Raw genomic sequence first — 19,228 nt, forward strand, 5'->3', positions numbered from 1 at the left:
TCTCAGTGCAAGGTTGGCATGCACAGGGAAAGAGGTAAAGCGTGGGTAAATCTGATGCTGACTCTGTAGGTCGGCGTCTACACCCCATTTGGGAGTGTGTTTGTGCTTACGAGGTGGCTCAGGTCACCAGGAAGGACAGGGGACGAGAGGGTGGGAACTCAGCCTGTTACAGGCTTGTAATGAGCACCGCCTGACGTCGGCTCCCCTACGTTGGACCCAGCACGTGTGGGGTTACAACCAGAAGCACTCATCCCCTCTCCTGCTTCTTGTTTCACTTGTGTAAACGTCTGTTTCCCTAACCTTTGATTCCCTGAGCTTTAGACCAAATAGAAGTTACAAATAGCTGAAGCGCAGCTGGCCTCACGCTGGGCTCCCACTAAAGTTGTGGCTAATCACAGTCCTTGAAGTTTATCACTGGAAAGCTACCGTCCAGAGAATATCAAGAAACCGGAGCTTCCCGGGCCCAGCTCCTGGGCTTCCTGGCGCCAGAGTCCACCACCCACCATGGAGGCAGACGACCACGGGCGCCCACCTGCAGATTCCCTCACCTCCTCATCTCTGCAAGCAGCCTCACAAGGCTGAACACAGGCTGGTGGGAGAGCTCGGACCTGCAAGGCCCGACTCCCCCCACAAGCAGCCACGTTCCCCAGTCTTTAGAAACCCCTACCCACTTTTTAACGACGAGCTAGCAGTTCTTAAGCCACTGGCCGTTGCTTTGCTCCTTCTGCCTGGCAAAGAAAGTAAAGCTGTTTTTCCTTTTCACCCAAGACTCTGCTCTTGTCATTTGGATTCACACTGGGTTCAGAGGCCGAACAGACGTTAGCTCAGGGCCAATCTTCCTCACCAAAAAGCATTAAAAATAAAAGATGTTTATTTCTAGAAGTTCTCTGCCTGATCATTTCTATCATCTCTTGCTTCTCAATAATATTTAAATTCCTTATTTCATTTCTTAAAATATATTAAATATACTTACCGTATGTGTCTGGTTACTCCAGTATCTGAAAACTTGTGGGTTTGATTTTACTGTCTGTTTGTCAGCTGACTCTTGTTTCTTTGGAGGTTAAATGAGTGTTTCTGGCTTTTCTGGTCTTCTAACAATGAAAGTGCATGCCTTGGAACCTTTTGTACAGAAGGCCTGAGTTGGACAAGGCCACGTGCCAGGCTCCTGGAAATACTACCACTGGAGTTACTTTTTTTTTTTACCCTGCCAGCTTATTTTTCAGAACTTTATTGTTTTTATGAAGCAAACTAGAGCAGCTGTGAAACTCGCAGAGCTTCCCAAGTCCGGCAGCAGCTTCCAGAGGCTCATCTGTGAGATTGGGTGGGGGGAGGGTAAAGAGAGCGCTGAGACCCCGTCGCCTGCTCCCAGGCTCCTCGGAGCCACTCAAGCTGGGTGGCCGCAGCCCCAGCATCCTGTGTAACTGCTTTGGTGTGTCCAACAGAGGCAGTGCTTTGTTATATGGACCTTCCTTTTGAAAACGCTGAGGAGGAACCGGGACGAGATTTCTCTGGGTCTAGGCCAAACACCACAGGGTCCCGGGAGCCTGGAACATCCTGAGGACATGTGTTGCATGCACCATCTCCGAGGCGGCATCTCACCAGGAAGTTGCCCCACTGAAAACACCCAGCCACCTCCCTCCCTGTCTACTCAAGGCCCCATGTCAGGCCTTGCCAGCCAGCGGCTCTAGTGCTCTGCTAACACCGCTGCCCGGAAAACGCATGCCCCCGATCCCGGGGGCCACAGGGAGACGCCCTGGCGCTCTAACTCGCAGCCTCAGAACGGCCCACCTCAGAGGGAAGGCCCTCCCATGGGGCTGCTCCTGCACTCCAGCCACACAGACCGAGGGGCATGGGCCAGCCTGCAGCCAGGCAGAGAAGCGACTCTGACCAGTGGCCTCAACGGCTGGAGCAGGCACATCCTGGTACTCCTGACTTTCCTCCAAGGCCAAAGTGCTGACCACCCCGATTGATGGTCAGTTAGGGAGACAGACAGGAAGGAGGGCGCCACGGGCAGAACCGAGACCCTGGTGGCTGCTGGTCTTGGCCCCAAGGCCCCCTCTCGGGCGGACAGTGACCGCAGCAACACCAGCACAGGACTCCTGTGTCCTTTGCTTCTGTGTCATGAGGACCACGCCACTCCTGTGTGTCAGAGGCTGACCCGCCTTCTTGGCTCTGTTCACCACAGGGGATGTGCCCAGGACAGCACCCCACGCACCACCTGCTCAGTGCTGGGGTCAGAACTGCCTGGCCCTCTCCTGGTCTGAGGGGGAGCCTCGCCTTGCTGGGCTGGCGGGCCCTCACAGCCCACATGTCCCTCTCCTCTTGGTGTCCTGGGGCGACTCCAGGCTGCATCTGACTATAGGTTCTCAGAGGGGGTCCTGCTGGCTCCACCTGGCACCAGGACGGCTCCTTCCAGCTCGGCCTTTCCCTCCCAGCTCTGGGCCCGCTCCCACGGCCTGGCTGCCTCTGGCCCTGGGCCCCACACCAGGGCTAAGGGTCCCCAGGGCCCCAGTCTCCTCCAGACTCAACACTCACTCACTGTCCCGGCCTCTGAGGCCTCTTTCCTCCTGCCAGCCCGCAAACCTAAGAAACTCCGCTTATATTTCATCTCTGTCCTCAGTGTTCAAGGCAGAGCTTCTCAATATACCTGGTTTACTCAGAGCCACGTCCAGTTCCTTCCACCCAGAATGAAGCCAGAGTCCACGGGGGCCGCTTGGGGTCACACTTTAATACTCGCTAGGGGCATCCGGAGGACACCCTACAAGCACGAGGTCCACACTGCAGCAGGATGACAAAAAGCAGCGGGTGAAAGGAGGAAGCAAGGCGTCCCTATGTTCACGGGGGCTCTAGGAGGAGAAGGGGGCTGCTGAACCCCATGGGTAAAGTTCTGAAACGTGGCGCCTGGCACTTTACAGTCTCAGGGCTCCCACAGCCAGCACTGTGATGCAGAGTGCCCCACAAGACTTGGGCCACAGGAGCAGTGCGCCCCTCCCTCCACACAGAGATGCTGACTCCCACCCAGCCCCACACAGTTCCCACTGGAGACATGCCCCGCAACCAGCGCAATAAGACAATCCCAGAGCCCCCTACCCTGCCCGCCACCCTCAGACTTGGAGCAGGCCGAGGGGCTGTGGGCGGTCCGGGGCAGGGCCCTGGAGAGTCCTGTCCTCAGCTGACAGACAAACAGCATCCAGACGGACACAGCATGGAACATTATCCAGGGTCTGGTAGAAGTTGGGGTGCGGAGCCTGGCTCTCCCACCCCAGAACCGGGAGGGCCTGCCACCCCAGCACAGAGCCGCCAGAGGAGGGCCCACACTGAGCACCCGACCTCTCCACAGGAAGCATGGTGGGCTGGGACCTCGGGCCGCAGCAGGCACCCACCACCCATGTAGCCCTGGGAGGCCCACACCCAAAGGGGCATGTGTCCAACAGGGTCACTCTGCATGGGGCCGCCCTGCAGGGCGAGGCAGGTGGACAGAGGCCCTCTGGGCCTGTGGAAGGGTGGGACGTTCAGGGCTACTTGGGGGCTGTGGGCCACCAGTCCGGCACTGATGCGGTTAGAGCCACCCGGCCACTCTCGGCAGTTCTGATGTGGAGAGGGCCCCTGATCTTCTCCAACTGCAGAAGGGCCAGCCCCACGTCCCCCTGGCCTGCCCTGTACTTGCCGGCTGCCTGCCCCGACTCCGTGAGCACGGAGGTGCCGGGAGCGATGCCGCTGGCAGGGAGGGGGCCGGAGAACTGCACCGGGAAGAGGCGCTTGCGGATGACCCCCATGTGGTGGGTGCGTGCCGTCAGCTCCTGGCCCACGTAGCAGCCCTTGGTGAAGCTGACACCGTTCATGAAGGCCAGGTTGGACTCCAGAGGAAGGGCCACTCCTGGGGGCAGGTCATGGACCCCCTCGGGAACGCCTGTGGGGGTAGGAGGGGGAGGCCCAGTGAGAGCTGAGGTGTCCTCCAGAACCTGGGGCTCACCTCGGGGGCTGGGTGTGCTGCCCCTCCCACCCCTGGTAGGAGCTCCATTCTCCGGGGCCCCCCCACCCTCTGGCCCAGGGAGCACCTCTGCTGGCCTTGCCGTAGGCAGCAGAGGTGACCCCTCTCCATGACCCTACTCTCTTCTCCCCTCTGCCCCTGGCCCACCACGTGCTTTCCCCAGGGCTGTGGTCCTGTCTACTCCTCTCTGCCTCCCAGCCATGGTCCAACTCGAGGCTTGCGCCTCCCACTCTGTCCCTCGGGCTGTCCAGCACCCCGAGGTAGCCCCACGCCCCACCTTGTTGATACCGGTGCCGGTGATAATCCTGGAGCTCCCCCAGCCGGCCTCCGGGCACCAGGGCCGGGCCCTGGCCCTCGGCCAGGAGCCGCCAACCCATGCGGGAGGTGCGGGGGTCGCGAGCGAGGATGGCGACGCTCCCGGCCGGCTCCTGCAGCGGTGCGGCCCCGCAGGCCTCCTCCGGGGAGCCGGGAAGCACGGCCCACACGCGCAGCTCGGGGCGCGGCTCCACCGTGACCTTCCGCCGGACCCTGTGGAGCGCTAGGTGCCTCTGCAGAGCGCCCAGCGCAGCGCGGTCACACTCCAGGAGGAAGGCGGGCGCCTGGTCCGTGCGCTCGAGGAGCCTGCAGGGAGAGGCGGGAGCGCGTGGGTGCGGACCCGGCGCCACGGGTTCCAGGGCGCTGAGCCGGGCCACGGCCACAAGCAGCACAGCGCCCGGAGCACGGGCACCGGTGCGCAGCAGGAGCGCTGGGGACCCGGCGGCCTGCGGACCCTCGCCGCCGAGGCGCAGGCAGAGCCGCGCGCACGCCCAGGGCGCCACCCAGAGCCCGCGGACCGCACAGCAGACCGTTGGGTGGGACGGGACGAGGCCCGGCATGGGGGGAAAGGCGGGGCGCCCACAGTGGTGCCCGGCGCTCCAGGTGAGGTAGCAAGGTGCGCACGGCCACACTGAAGACCCGGGAAGCCAAGGGCCCTAAGGCAGCGCGCACAGATTTCAGGGGGGGTGCTGAGGGGAGGAGCTGGGGGGACAGTGGTGTCAGAGGTGAGGGACACAGGGAGCCACACTTTGCCCACGCCCACCGCCCACCTCCTCCCTTTCCCTTCGAAAGGCGAGCCCCGGAACCGATGAGGGCCCCAGAAGCGCCCTAACCTGCACTCTGAGCAGCCCACGTCCCTGGAATGACCCCAGACCCTGGTGTGACGACCAGATGGACAGCGGAGCCCTTACAAACGGATGAGCAGGGAGACAGACAGGCTTGGGCAGCCTTAGACGTGAAGGGGGCAGGGGAGACTTCTGGGACCCAGTACATGGCCGGGTCCTGGCTGTAGATGTGGACTGAGCAAGGACCCACAGCGGGGAGAGCTGAGACAGGCAAGCAGGTAGGCCCTCAGGGGCAGGGCAGGAGAGAAAGGCCATCAGCTCGTGTCCCGTCACCCCCAGAGCCCATGAGCAAATGCCCCCACCTGACCCCCACAGCACATCAGCTGGTGCCCACGCCTCACCCCAGAGCGCATTAGCTGGTGACCCCACTGCACCCCCGGAGCCCACCAGCCAGTGCCCACACCGCACCCACAGAGGAAGGAGCTACGGAGGCTTGTTCCTGTGCCATGTCTGTGGCTCATCCTGCAGTGCACTCCTGTGTGTCCATACACTGGTCCACACCGCCAGCAGCCCTGGTCTTCTCGGGATGGGAACGACGTGTGAGGAGGGTGGGAAGAGCAGCCCTCCCAGCACGTCACCAATGAAGTCGGCTGAGGGGTGGAATTCACCGTCACAGAGAGGGGTTCAAACGCCAGAAGAAACTGCTGGAAGGGGTCCGAGGGGCTGCGGCGGCCGAGCGCGCGTATGAAAGCACGTTCCGCGCCACTGTCCGGAGCGAACGCCAACTACAACCGCTGCGCGACACCACTGCGCCATCGGGGCGACGGAGACGGACGCCGGAGCCCTGGGAGGCCGGGCAGGGCCGGGGCGCGCGGCCGCTCTGGAGAAGCGCGCAGCCCCGTATGAAGCTGCCCGCGCGGCCGGTACGCGAGCCAGCGTCCGCGCCCCCCGCACCAACCCAGGGACGCGCAGACGCGTCCACGCGAGCCCGGACAGCGTCGGAGCAGCCGCCTTCCTAACGCGCCGCGAGACGGAGCGCACAGGAGCCAACGCGCGCTGTGGGCGGAGTGGGGCGCGCGGGCGGCCCTCGGAGGGCAGAGGGGCCTGGTGGTGATGGACAGCTCAGTCCTGTGGAGGTGACACAGGCCCACACACATCATTAAGCCACAGAGCTGCAAGCACAAGGCACCCGTGAGCACCGGAAGTCTGGAGGAAACTGAGCCCGCGCCGTGGGTGGCCCGCGTCCAACCCTGGGCAACTGGGTAAAGGGTCCATGGGACTACCCTGTTCATTTTTTTCTGTAGCTCTGTGTGAATCTATCATTATTTCAAAATAAAATGTTAATTAAAAAAGGAGCTGCTTCTGGGTAGGGTGGGTCCATGCCAGTGAGAAAGGAAGCAGCAGTCATTTTCCATCAAAAACCTTTTAGTGTTACTAGGCTTTTTTAACCACATGCAGCTATAATCTTTATTTTTTAGGTCTTCGGCAGAGGCAGCAGAGACAGTATAGAAATACTGGCGAGGGAGGAGTCGGGCGTGGGGGGGCAGAAAGGTCATGGGGGAGAGTGAACCTCAGAGGGCCCTGGCCAGGAAGGGAGGTGACCCAGCCAGGGGACAGGCCCCAAGAAGGGGAAAGGGGCCACCAGAGTGCAGGGGTGAGTGGGCCAGGGCTGTCACCTGTCTCACTCAAGGGGTAGATGTTCCATGGGGCTTGAGGCGGGCAGGTGGACAGGGCCAGATTCTGGGCTCAGGCACCTTCTGAGCCACCTGTGCCCATGACTGTGTGCTAGGCAGCCCCTCCGGGGGACAAAGCTGCAGTGCACCCCACTCCCCCTGCCCCAGCTGATAACAGGGCAGGTCGGCAGAAGGGCAAGGCAGGGTGAGCTTGTGCCAGGGCGGCTTTCCTGGCCTGGCACAGCCAACGTTTGGGCTGGAGCATTCTCTGTGGGGCCGCCCTGGGAGGTGAAGGGAGCCAAGAGCACCGATGGGCCTAGCCCACTCGATGCCAGGAGCATCCACGCCCCAGCCCCGGAGCAACAATCACAGATGTCCCCAGGTGTCGCAGGGCTGCCAGATAAACTAGAGGATGCCCAGTTAAATCTGAATTTCAGACAAACAGCAAATAATGTTTTTAGTATAAGTATTTCCCAAACACTGTGTGGAACATCCTTCCCTAAAAAGCCACTGTCTGTCTGAGATTTACCTTAGTGTCCTGCATTTTCCTCCTTAAGCCCAGCGGCCCCTCCTGGGGGCACAACAGCAGCCACAGGAAGAAGGAGGTGGAGGGGCAGCTGTGGCCTTACCAGCCGGCCTGGCTGGGAGGACCTGGATGAACACATGGTGCCAGTGCCATCCCAGGCGTCAACCCTCACTCTGCTCCCATGCAGGGCAGGCTGTGTGAAACCCACAAAGGGAGGGCCAAGCCCACCTAAGCCCTTGCCTGGAGTGCACAGACCACCTTCCTCCAGGAGCGCCTGGTGTCCAGCACCCCCATAAACACAGGGCCCCCTCTCCTTGAGCACAGCTCTAGACCCCACTCTGCCTGGGGCCAGGGTCTTCACAAACAAATGGGTCCCTCGAGGAGGCAGCAGGTGCCAGGGCGCCAGGCACGGGTAGAGCACAAAGGGGCTGGTGGGCACCGGACAAGGCACACAGGGACGGACCCACACACCCTGCTAAGGAGCAGCAGCTCCCCTGGGGCGCTGGGCTGCTGCAGGACGGTGCGAGGACGTGACAGACTGCCACGTTCCAAGTTCCCTGGGAACGCAGCCTGCAGGGCACCCGTCAGGGACTGAGGACGCAGCGCCCCACACGCCCCCACGAGGCAGGAAGCAGACAGCCAGGGAAGCAGGCAGCCACGGCAGGAGGACAGGAGAGATTCAGGTTAGATGGGGGCTGAGTGGGTCTTGGGCAGAAGCATACCCAGCTGCACTCCCCACCCTCCCTCTGCCAGGGGCACCCAGGGACCGCTGAGGTCCGCGCCAGGGGAACCAGGCGTGGAGGCAAGGGAGCACGCCCCGCCTGGAAACAAGGGAGCAGAGGACCATCCCATCCTGGGGGGCAGCCCCAGCAGGAGGGGCCCCAGAGACCAGCAGACACAGCCTTGAAGGTATCCCATAAAAGCCAGCACAGCCAGGACCAGAACCAGGAGCATCTCCTTCAGCACCAGCAATTGAGGAAAGTCTGCAGGTGAGAATGAGGCCAACACATACGATGAGAGAGAGAGAAGACCTTCGCAAGACTACAGCCAGAGGGGATGAGAAGATAAGTCACAGATGGGGAGAAAGACCTCAAAGACACGTGGACAAAGCACCACCATCCAAAACAGACAAAGACCACTTACAACTCAACGATAACAAGATTGAATTGTTTAAAAGTTAAAAAATGAGCCAAGACCTTGACATCTCACCAAACAAAATACAGATGGCAAATAAGCATATGAGAAGATGCTCCACATCACATGTCAGCAGGGAAATGCAAATGTAACGACAGGCTACCACCACACACATACCAGAATGACCAAAAACACCAGCCAGTGCTGGTGAGGGCACAGAGCAACAGGAACTCTCCTTCACTGCTGCTGGAACACAAAATGCTGCAACTACTTTGGAAGACAGGTCGGCAGTTTTTACAAAACTAAACATATTCTTACCATATACTCCAGCAAGCATGCCCCTTAGCATTTACCCAAAGGAGCTGAAAACTTACGTCCACACAAAAACCTGCACACGGATGTTTACAGCAGCTTTATTCATAACCGCCAAAACTTGGAAGCCACCGAAGGGTCCTTCAGGGGGCGAATGGATAAGAGAGTGAACTGTGCTGCAGCCCAACAGTGGAAGATTCTTCAGCGCTGTACAGAAATGAGCTGTGAGCCCATGAAAAGACACGGAGGAAGCTGAAGTGCACAGGACTCCATGAAAGAGGCCCGTCTGCAATGGCTCCACACTGCACGATTTCAAGCATGTGGCACTCTGGGAACAGCAACCAGGGAGACCGTGCAAGACCCTTTCAGTGATGTCACGGGCTGAGGGAGGGAGGGATGAATGGTGGAGCACAGAGGACTTTCCGGACAGTGAAACCACTCTGTCTGATACTGCGATGCTGGATCCAGGTCACTGTGCATTTGTTCAAACCCACAGAAGGCACCACACCCAGCGTGACCCCTGATGTGCACCATGGACTTGGGACAATGACGGTCCCATGTCAGTTCATCAACTGTACAAATGTACCTCTCTGGTGGGGATGTGGATAAAGGGGGCGGCTGTGTGTACGTGAGAAATCTCTGCTCCTTCCCCCAATTATGCTGTGCACCTGAAACTGCTCCAAAAAGTCTACTTTAAAAAGAAAAAACTAAAGCTTCCTCTGAGAAAAGGTGCTACATCCAGGAAACAAGAGGGTGCCCTGAGAAGGAATGACTCGAGAATAGGAAATCAGAAGCGTGAGAGGTGAACTGAAAGATTCCAGAGAGAGGCAGCAGAGAAGACCCCATGAAGAGTGAGCAGAGAGAAAGGAGGAAGCCCGGTTTCCAGGGAGGCGCCCACTCCCAGAGAGGGACCTCTGTGAGATCAGATATCAGTAAATGGCCAACAACAAATAGGCTGGGCAGGATTGCCCCTGTGAACTAACTGAGGCATCAGACCAAACAAGGGCATTGGGCAGTGTGGAAGGCCAGCGGGCTCAGCCCCCAGCACCCCACACCACGGAGCAGAACTGAGAGAGATTTGGACACTGCCTACCAACCCCCCGGGCCCAGGAGCAGCCATCCAGGGGGTGTGCTCCCCTCTTCCCTCCTTGCTGCTTCGGAGAAGCAGGGCCTCACTTTGGGGCATCTCTCTCTGATGGAACCAACACCCCACCCTCCAGACAATGCTCCCCACAAATGACTTTGAGTTGGAATCAGAATGGAGACTGGGCTCAGGGGACCTCACCCTCAGTGGCCCCCAATTCTCTCAGTGCAAAGAACAGCGAGTGGCACTGTGATTCCCCGTTCTCAGGAATGAGCCAGGCGAGAAAAACAACTGCTCACCAGCACACAGCAGGGCACACGCAATGTGTGGAAAGGGCCATCACGAGCACGCACGGGGCCAAGAACTGCTGGGCCAGCAGCCAGGCAAAGACTCTCCAGACCAGAGGGAAAGTGCGAGGAGAAAAAAAACAAGAAACAAAGAGAAATTACTTTATGCTGTAGAGTGATGTAAAAATTAGTAAGGGAAACCTCATTTAAAACAGGGTCAGGAGGCCAGAAGGGGGAGCTCCCCCGCAGTACCACTCGAGGTCAGTTACAGACCCCAACAAGAGTCAACAGGAAAGAATTCTTAACTACAGGAAGAAATATGCATTCCGTCCCAAACAGAAGTCGACGACCCCAGGGACTCCGCCAATGAGAAACCACCATCACCCTGAACTGCTCTTCTCAATGGACTTTCATGCAGAACCACCCTCCCAATTTCCTCCTTTCTCCTATAAAATGATGTTCCTCGCCCCTGTTTGTTGGATTTGCCTCTGGTCTGCCATAGCATGCACATCTTGAATTGCAATTCTTTGGCTATTCCCGAATAAACTCATTTTACTGATAAAATAACTGGCTCTTTTATCTTTAAGGTTAACAGCAACTTATGAGGATATAAATTCATTATAACAAGAACAAAAAGGCACAAAGACGTAAGGGCAGGGGACCGGCCCTGGGCCCAGTGGTTAAGTTCACACCCTCTGCTTCGGCCGCCCAGGGCCCAGGGTTTTGCTGGTTCAGATCCCGGACACGGATATGGCATGGCTCATCAGGCCATGCTGAGGCGGCATCCCACATGCCACAACTGGAAGAACCCACAACTAAAAAGTACCTGGGGTACACTATGTACCTGGGAGCCCTGAGGAGAAAAAGGAAAAAAATTTTTTAAATCTTTAGAAAAACAAAAAGATGTAAGGGCAAATAGTGGACACAAGGAAAGAAATTTTGGGATCAAAACAACACGATTGCAACGCTGATAAATTCAAACCAGTAATGATCAGAACAGGTGCTACTGGCAATTACTAACACGGACTCAAGATATTCAGCGAACACAGTTCCAACACTACAGCACGGGGAGAAGGAGCAGAGACAAGAGAAGGAGAATGATGGCAGGTCGAAACCGGACACACAGCAGGGGTCACAAAGGTTTTCTGCAGAGGGCCAGTCAGCAGTTCAGCCTTGGGCCACACAGTCCCTATCAGTTCTGCCATCACGGCAAGGCGGCCCCAGATAGTACGCAAACGGCCCCGGCAGCATTCCAGGACAACGAGACTCTGCAGGCAGCGGGCTGAGTCTGCCCGACCCTCCGCCACAGTCAGAGCCGCCGAGTGCGGCAACAACCGCAACGACCCAAACACGACACAGCATCATGCCGCCGCAGGACACCGCGAGCAAGAGCCCCTAAAGCTCCGGGAAAACGCACGCGCAAAGGCAGGGGGCAGGGAGGCGCCCGCTCCTACACAAACACTCGGAGCAGGACGGCCGCGGTCTTTGCCCGGAGATGGGCGCCCACCACACGAGCAGGCCGGAGCATCTGCAGACCCGGCAGGCAAAGGGTCACCTCGTGTGTCACCGCCCGACAGGCCGCCAGAGAGCGCTCCTCCAGAGGACAGGAGCAAACTGAGCCAGACGCGGCGGAGCGCGGCGGGAGGGGGACCCGCGAGGGGAGGGGGACGCGCGAGAGGAGGGAGACCCGCGAGAGGGGAGGGAGACCTGCGAGGAGAGGGGGACCTGAGAGAGAAGGGGACCCGCGAGGGGAGGGGGACCCGCGAGAGGGGAGGGGGGCCTGAGAGAGGAGAGGGACCCGCGAGGGGAGGGGGACCTGCGAGGAGAGGGGGACCTGAGAGAGAAGGGGACCCGCGAGGGGAGGGGGACCCGCGAGAGGGGAGGGGGGCCTGAGAGAGGAGAGGGACCCGCGAGGGGAGGGGGACCTGCGAGGAGAGGGGGACCTGAGAGAGAAGGGGACCCGCGAGGGGAGGGGGGCCTGAGAGGGGAGGGGGACCCGCGAGGAAAGGGGGACCTGAGAGAGAAGGGGACCCGCGAGGGGAGGGGGGCCTGAGAGGGGAGGGGGACCCGCGAGGGGAGGGGGACCTGCGAGGAGAGGGGGACCTGAGAGAGAAGGGGACCCGCGAGGGGAGGGGGGCCTGAGAGGGGAGGGGGACCCGCGAGGAGAGGGGGACGGCGGGGTTCTCAGGCGGACGCAGGCGGGAGAGAGCGGTCAGGTCACAGGAGCCCGGGGTGTGACTTCCTGGCACAAACGGCCTGAGTCGCTTGCGGGCGTGGAGGGAGCCGGTGCCACGACCACCAAGCACAGCCAGCGTAGCGTGAGCACCCAACACCGCCACCTCCGGGCACGAGGAGACTTGGTAGGAAATGCGGTGCACACCGGAGAACGTGGCAGGTCAAGGCACAAGCTGGTCACACACAGGCGGTTCCCCGAGTCGCGCCCCAGGTGCCAGGGACCGCTTTTCCATGCACCGGGGAGAGTGCGACCGGCAGGGCTGAGCGGGAGAGGAGGGTGCGCCCGGGGCTGCGAGTCCTGGACCCATCCCTGGGGACCCCTCCGGCCCACCTAGGACTGCCCGGCGCGGGTGCCCCGGCCGCGAGCGTCCTCCCTTCCCCCGGGTGCCCGCCCCCGCCGTGTGCCCCTCTCCTGGCTGCCCTCCCGTCCCCCGACGCCCGCCCCCGGGTGCCCTCCTCCCCCCGGGTGCCCGCCCCTCCACTGGGTGCCCTCCTTCCCCGGGTGTCCCTACTCTCCCTCGGGTGCCCTCCTCCCCCTGCGACCCCGTCCCGCCGCCCACCCTCACCCGTAGAGAATGACGTCATAGAGCGTGCGTCCCTGGACGTTAAGGAAGTGGGCGTAGCCCGCACGCGCCGGGGGCGGTCCCGCGCCGTCCGCGGGACCCGGAAGCGGCAGCTCATTGGTTAGCAGCCCCAGAAGGAAGGGCGCCGAGTCCGGCCCGCGCACGCGCAGCAGGGCGCGCTCGCCCAGCGGGAAGCAGGCCCAAGCCGGGCCGCCCGCGGCGTCGCCGCCGTGAAGGCCGGAGGTGTGGTCCAGGCGGCGCCCCGGGGCCGCGCGCAGCCGCCAGCGCCACGCCGGGCCGCCGCGCCCCGGAGCCGTGCCGCGGAGCAATGCCGCAGCCGCCATCTTGGGCACGAGTAAGGCGGCGGGAAGGGGCGGCCCGTGCGGCGGCGGGGCGGGAGGGCGCCACAGCGGCCCCTGGCGGCGGGGGCGGGCCCTCGCGCTGTCCGTCAGCCGCCTGCCCGGCTCCGCCGCTGCCGCTCGGCGCGCCTGCGCGGCTCTGCGCGCTGCCGGGCGTCTGCTCGCCGTGCCGTCCGGGCGGCCGCGTTCCCAGCGCTGTGCGGGCGTCGGCGCGTTCGCGTCGTCTGCCGCCGCGCGCCGTCCGGAACGTCGGGTCCCCGCCGGCGGCCCCGGGTTCGCGCTCGCGCTGCGCCCGGCTGGGTGTGCGCGCCGCTGCCCCTCGCTTCGGTTTCTCTGGACGCCGGCGCGTGTGCGGTCCGCGCTCCACGCACGTCTGCGGCCGCAGCGGCCCGCCTGCGACTCGTCCAGCCGCCGTTCGCCTGGACACAGCGCCGGACCCCGCGGGTCGGGGCTCAGTCCCGCGAGCGCCCCGCTGCAGACGCCAGCCCCAGGTCCGGGCGTCGCCTGCGCTCCTGACCACCGGCTCCAGATCGGAGGCTCCCCGACCCCTCCCCGGTTGGACAGGTTTGCTGGAGCGGCTCACAGAACTCAGGAAACATTTCGCTTGCCAGATCGCCGGTTTCTAGTGAGAGCATATAACTCGGAACAGCCAGGTGCAGAGACGCAAGGAACAGGCCCGGGAAAGCGCCCCGCGCTCCCACCTCCTCTCCGAGCACACCGCCCTCCTCCAGGCACCTCCACGTGCCCGCTGACCCACAAGCTCTCGGAACCCACCTTTTGGGTCTTCTGGAGGCTCCATCACACAGGCTGATCAAATCATGAGCCACTGATGATTGATTGAAGCTCCAGCTCCTCTCCCCTCCGGGGGTCCGGGGTGGGACTGAAAGCTCCAGCCTCTAATCACAGGGTCCCTACCCCTGGGGACCAGCCCCATCCTCAGGGGCTGTCCAGAGTCACCTCGTTAGCATAAGCTCAGGTGTGGTTGAAAGGCTTGTTGTGACTGTCAAGACCCCTTTATGGCTCTCATCACAGGAGAGTCCAGGGGTTTTGGGAGCTCCGTGCCAGGAACGGGACAAGACCGAATCCCTGTTTCTTACTGTAAATCACAACATCACAGGTATATACCCAGAGTGGAATTGCTGGGTGTGTGGTAACTCTGTGTTTAGTTTTTCAACAGGTCTCATACCCTTTTTCCTAAGCACGTCAGTCAGCTCGGGCTGCATAACGAATACCACGGAGCAGGTGCTTAAACAACAGGCATGTTTCTTGAGGTTCTGGAAGCTGGGACTCCAAGATCAGGGTCGGTTCTGGGGAGGCCTCTCTCCTCGTGCAGACAGTGCCGTCTCACTGTGGTGTCTCTTCCTCTTCCTACAAGGACATCAGTCCAGTGGGATCAGGGCTCCCTCCCAAAGGCCCCTTTCCAGATACTGGCTCGCTGGGCTCCAGCTGCCCCCTGTGGAGCTCGGACACACGCTCCGTCACGCCAAGCATAGCTTTAGAGCCCTGCTCTCCTGCCAGCTGTTGTCCCCATTTTCTCTCCCTGTCGGAGAAGCTCCCAAAGTCTGTGCTGCTGCTTAACCTGCTGTCTCCTAAACCCGCCCCCTCCCCAAGCTGCAGCCAGGGCAGCTGGTGGAAGCTGGCCACGGACTCCCGCAGCCCCTCCTGTGTCTTTGGCGAGGTCTGTTTCCCACCTACCCAGTCTGTCCAGCCCAGGCCCCAAGTGGCCCACTGTCCGCCTGTCCAGTGTGCAGGTCAGGGCCCTTTGTAGCAGGGCTGCACAGAACAAGGTGAGGGCAAGGCCATACTGGCCCCTGGGGGCTTCCAGGTCCCTCTCCACCCCTCTTTCCTGCACCTACCTCCCCCAGCTGCAGGCTTTCCATGCTGTCCACAGGCCAACGCTCCAAACTGACGTCCCTTCCAGGCATTCCCTCCAGATGCCAGACCCCAAGGCCTGTCAGCCTCCCTCTGCATGTCTGATACCTCACGCTGTGCATGTACAAGCGTGACCTCGTCTCCCCAGAGCCCCGTGGCTCCCAGTGCCCGGCAGCCCACAGAGCCGCTCTGACCACCACACGTGTCCCTCCAACTTTGTGTTTGGAGTTTTCAACTTACAGAAAGTGTGAGAGTAACGCAGCATGGGCCACCTTCCACTGGATCCACCGATTGTCTACGTTCTGCCGTCTGTCTGCGGTCTGTCTTCCTAAGTGTCTGTTGATCCATCTACTTATCTACTGGTTGATCTATCCATCCATCTGTGGATCTCTCTGTTGATGTATCTGCCTAGCGCCTACCTACTTGTCACCTGTCATCCATCTGTCTATCTCTGTTGATCGATCGACCTAATCTGTCCATCCATCCATCCATCCATCCATCGATCTACTTAATCTGTCCATCCATCTGGCAGAGTGCCCCGTTCCCCAGCCTCTCCCCGCCCCTGGCAGCTGCAGCTCCAGGATCAGTTCGTGTGCCACCGTGTGCGATCACCTCTCTACAGTCCCAGTCATGTCCTTTGTGACCTCCCCTTCTGCCAGCCCGCTCCCTGCCAGCATGTGCACCGCGCAGGGTGCCATTTCTGTCTCCTTGGACGTGGGAGGCCACCCCCACCTGCTGGGACACAGACACCACAGGAGCCCAGACTGGCCACTGATTAGCCAGCCGCCCCTCCAGACTAGTCACAGCAGCCTCATCAGGGCACTCGGGCTGGAGGAGCCGCCCGCCCTGCCTATGTGCTCAGTGGCAATGTCCCTGCGCCCCAAGGGCCTCCCCCCAACTTAGTGACCCCATGGCCTCCACTGGTGGTCTCAGCATTAACCCCTCGCCCTGCTCAGCTCTTACCTCCTCCACACCCTGAAGGCTCACTATTTGTTAGTCTCTGATCTGTCGTCCAGGGCCCCGTGGGCAGGTCCCTGTCCAGCTCCCTGCAGCACCCCCTGGGCCCAGCACACGACGGGGCACAGGTCACATTGGTGCAACACACAAATCGCCATCCAGATGGATCTCTGCTGAGCACATGTCAGAGTATGTGGCCCAGCCTCAGCCAGCCGTCTCCCCCCTGCCTCCTCTGTCAACCTCCTTGAGGCCTCCCCTGTCTGCCCGCACCCAGCGAGGTCCTGGATTTCCCAGCTGGGCCAACTGCATGGCGAGGGCCACAGAGTGGCCAGCCAGGAGCCCCGAGGGTCCCCCAGGCCCTCGGTCCCCTCCCAGCCAGCTTCCTGGTTGTGACCAGCCAGGCCTGGAATGCAGTTCCTCTGGCTACTGGCCACTTGCCCTTCGTGGAGGAGGTCTTCCTCTGCCTGGCCTGGCATTCCATGGGTGACCCAGCACCTCCCTGCCTGCCCAGTGAGGACACCACAGGCTGGGGGTCGCGTTCCTCCAGGCTCACGTCAGCCCATCCCTCGGCCAGCAGAGGAACATGCTTTCCCCCATCATAGCTGCAGGAAGGGCCAGCAGGCTGACCTGGACACCCGGAACCTTCCCCGCCCTGACCTTGCAATCTTGTGCTAAGCCCAGCTGGCTCAGCGCCCTCCAGCATAGCGGCCGCCTGGGTTGTTTCCATGCAAGTTTGCTCAAATGGAGTCAAATGAAACTTCCTGCTCTTTGCAGCACTGGCTGCACTGAAGTGCCCAGAGCCACCTGTGGCCATTGGCTGCCTCTGTCTGCCTGCCAGCACTGCTCCAGGCCCCTCCTCCAGGAAGCCTTCCTGGGTCTCTGCACCAGCCTGGCCAGGCAGACAGTGGGAACTCCTGCGCGTGGGCATGGCCCAACTACTCCCTTCTCAGGTCCCTCCACTGCCGCTTCTCTTGCCCACAGCTGGGGGGCTGTGGCCTGGCCTCCGGAGACTCCCAGGGAGCTCTACGCGTTGACCTCGGGCCGGTGGGGGCCAAGGCTGCAGCTGGATCACATGTGTGTGGCCTTCCTCTGAGGCCACAGCCCCAGAGCTGTTGGGAGGCGTGGGGAGCCAAGAGCTGGAAAATCAGAGGGCGTGGGGGTCCCGGACCCTGCTTCCCAGCTACTGCGGGGCCAGGAGTGCCTTCCTGTTATTCTCTCCCCACAGCCACCTCCCTTCCCAGAGGCAGGAGAGGAAACTGCCCTGTTCTGGGGGTGTTGGAGCGTCCCCCACGTGGCCCTCCGCCATCTCCCTGAGCCACCGGACAGTTGGCTCCAGCTGTGCAAACGGATGAGAAGGAGACGAGAAGCCGGCCCCAACCCATGATGCTCCACCCACCAGGCATGGGGCCGGGAGCCTGGGCTGTTCCCGAGCCCAGAAGACACCCTGTACCCCTGGTCTGGCCCTCCATCCTCATGGCCATCCCAGGTGGATGGGGAAACTGAGGCACTGAGAGGTTTTGCTTTTTAAGTAGCTAAGTGAGCATTAGTCAGGGTCAGTGACTGGGTTGGTTCCACCCCTGGGCATTGGCAGCCGTGTCCCAGGTGGGAGATGGCCGCCTCATCAGGGTATGGGGCTCAGGCATGAGATGGTACTTGTGTCTGGATGTCAGGGAATTGGTCTCAGAGGTAGGACCAGGCATGACACAAAGGTTGGCTCCCCAGGTCTGGGATGGCCAGTGATATTGTTCGGGAGGACATGACATCAGAACCTAAGTCACCACCATCGAGAGCTCACAAAACGGATAGGACCTTGGGAACGCATCCAGGCCCCCAGTCCCAGGACAGGAGGCCTGTGCCTTAGGGTCCCTTCTCCCATTGTGACCGAGCTTTTCACCGGGCATCTACCTTCTAATAGGGGTTCCTTGTGTCCCCCCTCAACTTGTATGCTGGAGCCGCAGCACCCAGGACCTCAGAATGGGATTGTATGTGGAGACGGGGCATTTAAAGAGGTGATGACAGTAAAACGAGGTCACTGGGGTGGGCCCTGATCCTACATGACTGGTGTCCTTATAAGAAGAGGAGACGAGGACACAGACACACATGGACGACCACGTGAGGACACAGGGAGAAGACGGCCATCTCCACACCCAGGAGAGAGGCCTCAGGAGGAAACAGCCCTGCCCTCCCCTGGGCCTCTGACTTCCAGCCTCCAGACTGGGAGACAATGAACGCTGTGGTTTGAGCTGCCCTCTCTGCGGTGTTTGTTACACAGCCCGAGCTGGCTGAGATGCTGTCCAGAATAGAGCCTCCTCTGCAGCTTCCCTCACAGCTAGGATGTGGATGGGGTGTGTGTTAGTCAGGATTCTCCAGAGAAACAGAACCAATAGGATACATATAGAGAGAAAGAGATTTATTTTCAGGAATTGGCTTACATGATTGTGGGGCCGGCCAGTCTGAAACCTGAGAGGTGGAGAAAGAGATTTAGTATAAGGAATTGGCTCACATGATTTGGAGGCAGAGAAGTCCCAAGATCTGCTGTCTGCAAGCTGGGGACCCAGGACAGCCAGTGGTGTAGTTTGAGCCCAACTCTGAGGACGGGACCAACGTCCTAGCTCAAGCAGTCACATATGAGGAGTTTCCGCTTTCTCTGCCTTTTTGGTCTATTCAGGCCTTCAACTGATGGGACGAGGCCCACCCACACGGGGAAGGGTGATCTTTACTCAGTCTGCAGATTCACTGTCAGTCTCCTCCAGGAGCACCTCACAGGCACACCCAGGGTCATGTTTAATCTGGGTGTCCCGGGGCCCAGTCAGGTTGACATAGACAATTAACCATCACCAGCAGTCTGGAAGCAGAGCTGCTGCCTCAGGAGCCACAGTCTTTGCTTATAAGGCCGTCACCTGATTGGGCAAGGCCCCCACACACAGGGGAGGGCAATCTGTTTTAAGTCTGCAGATTGACAGTGTTAATCTCATCTAAAAACACATCTTCACTGGGGTGTAGTGGTTGAGTTTGGCACACTCTGCTTCGGCAGCCTGGGTTCAGATCCCTGGCACAGACCTGCACTGCTTGCCAGTCATGCTGTGGCGGCATTCCACATAGAAAGTGGAGAAAGACTGGCACAGATAATAGCTC

At 60.6% G+C, this 19,228-nt stretch overlaps 1 protein-coding gene across 3 annotated transcripts; it reads right to left on the minus strand.

Annotated features, from left to right (window-relative positions):
• Positions 1-2,708: 2,708 nt before the first annotated feature.
• On the minus strand, positions 2,709-13,308 carry IBA57 (iron-sulfur cluster assembly factor IBA57). 3 transcript variants are annotated; one of them, XM_070571698.1, is made up of 4 exons: positions 12,909-13,299; positions 4,269-4,612; positions 3,668-3,910; positions 2,709-2,778 (listed from the first exon to the last, which is right to left on the minus strand). In XM_070571698.1, exons 1-4 carry the CDS (start codon positions 13,247-13,249, stop codon positions 2,759-2,761), a joined length of 948 nt encoding a protein of 315 aa, XP_070427799.1. In that variant the 5' UTR covers positions 13,250-13,299; the 3' UTR covers positions 2,709-2,758. The 3 variants fall into 3 exon arrangements, with proteins under 3 accessions (XP_070427799.1, XP_070427800.1, XP_070427801.1); XM_070571699.1 differs by lacking the exon at positions 2,709-2,778 and having other exon boundaries at positions 3,366-3,910; positions 12,909-13,308; XM_070571700.1 differs by lacking the exons at positions 2,709-2,778; positions 12,909-13,299 and adding an exon at positions 5,560-5,863 and having other exon boundaries at positions 3,366-3,910.
• Positions 13,309-19,228: the final 5,920 nt, after the last annotated feature.

Source organism: Equus przewalskii, chromosome 13 (genome assembly GCF_037783145.1).
Source record: "Equus przewalskii isolate Varuska chromosome 13, EquPr2, whole genome shotgun sequence".
Taxonomy (NCBI): domain Eukaryota; kingdom Metazoa; phylum Chordata; class Mammalia; order Perissodactyla; family Equidae; genus Equus; species Equus przewalskii.